At 34.4% G+C, this 1,499-nt stretch overlaps 1 protein-coding gene across 1 annotated transcript in view; it reads left to right on the forward strand.

Moving 5' to 3' along the window:
• Nucleotides 1-1,499, forward strand: part of LOC119588651 (GDP-fucose transporter 1-like) — a gene marked incomplete in the record, with an annotated part of 35,134 nt that overhangs the window by 14,546 nt on the left and 19,089 nt on the right. Inside the window, 1 exon segment of the mRNA XM_037937288.1 lies at nucleotides 175-373. Coding sequence (XP_037793216.1) covers nucleotides 175-373 — 199 coding nt within the window.

Raw genomic sequence — 1,499 nt, forward strand, 5'->3', positions numbered from 1 at the left:
GAAAATTCTTGGTATAAGGGATTTTATGTCTCTATGCAGTTATCATACATAACTAGAATATTTATTTATAATCTATAGGCTAGTATATTAAGAAGCAAGCAAGCATATTCATAACTTCCATCTAGAAGCACTATTTTGAAAGGACTACTTACCAGGATTCCATTGCACTTTCAGGTGACTTCACCTCTCACCCATACCATCAGTGGCACAGCAAAGGCTTGCGCCCAGACCGTATTGGCCACTTGGTGGTATGGGGAAGCCAAGGCTGCACTCTGGTGGATTAGTAATTGGATTGTCCTTGGAGGTTCCTTGGCTTACACGCGTATCAAGCAGCAGGAAATGAAGACTTCTCATAATTCAGGATTATCATCGGGTAAAGACAAAGTCTGAGTGATGTATGTTTCTTTTGATCTGAAGACTCTCTGTTACTCTCATGACATCTATCTTTCCTCCTGTAGTTTATCTGCACACAGTTGTGGTTATCCAACCAAGGTATACATTCCAAGTGACCAACCTGATGCTAGGTATTATCATCACATTTACCTGATAATTGCAACTTGTTTGTGTGAAGGCACAGTGCACCATAAGATAAGACTGTGTGAAATGTGTGTTATCACTTTTAAAGCTTTTCTGTGATTTACACTTCCCTGTGCAGCTGATGAATCAGCAGGCAGTACATAGATGATTTTTTAAAACCATTTAAAACTATTTCAAGTTTTTTATCATCTACATATAATTTATAAATGATATATTCTATTGAATTTTTAACAGGCCGAAAAGACCATGTAGATATTCCTCAGGTGAAATAGTCTTTCTATATTTATTAGTGTTTCTTGATGGTGATCTCCACTTTCTAAGGAGTTCTCAGAAGTTAAAAATTGGAATTTTCAGTATCACATTTATGTATAAGAAATGTACTAAACCATGTCTTTGGTAAATATTATTACTCCATACTTTAATTATGCTAGTCATTGTCAGAACTTTTACATCACTGAGTGACTCAGCTCAGATGGAAATAGATATTTTAGATTTTCCTATTATCAAATCCCACCTCAGGATTCATATAAAGGAGAGCCAGTCACAGGTCCTATAAGCCTTTGTGATAAAAGAGATTAAAACATGAATGGTATATTGAGTAGTATGATAAAAATGTCACTTAGGCATAATTTTTATTGTTCTTTTCTATAGTAGGAATTAACATACACTGGCATACAGGGATTAGCAAATAGATAAAACAAGGAAATCAATAGATGATAATTAGAAAAATCATCATAACCTCCTATTTGGTAGACTTTAACAAGAAATTTGTTAAGCTTAGACATACCCATAACTTCAGTATTTTGAAAATGGGGTGCAATTATTTTAGGGGATCACCTCCATTCACAGTAATCAAAATGCAGGATTTGGCATTATTACAGTGTCTGTATTTTGACATTTGTTTAGACATGAACTTCCTTTCTTAAACTTTTAAAGGGAAAATACTTTATTTGCAATTTGCA

This window comes from Penaeus monodon, chromosome 24 (genome assembly GCF_015228065.2).
Source record: "Penaeus monodon isolate SGIC_2016 chromosome 24, NSTDA_Pmon_1, whole genome shotgun sequence".
Taxonomy (NCBI): Eukaryota; Metazoa; Arthropoda; class Malacostraca; order Decapoda; family Penaeidae; genus Penaeus; species Penaeus monodon.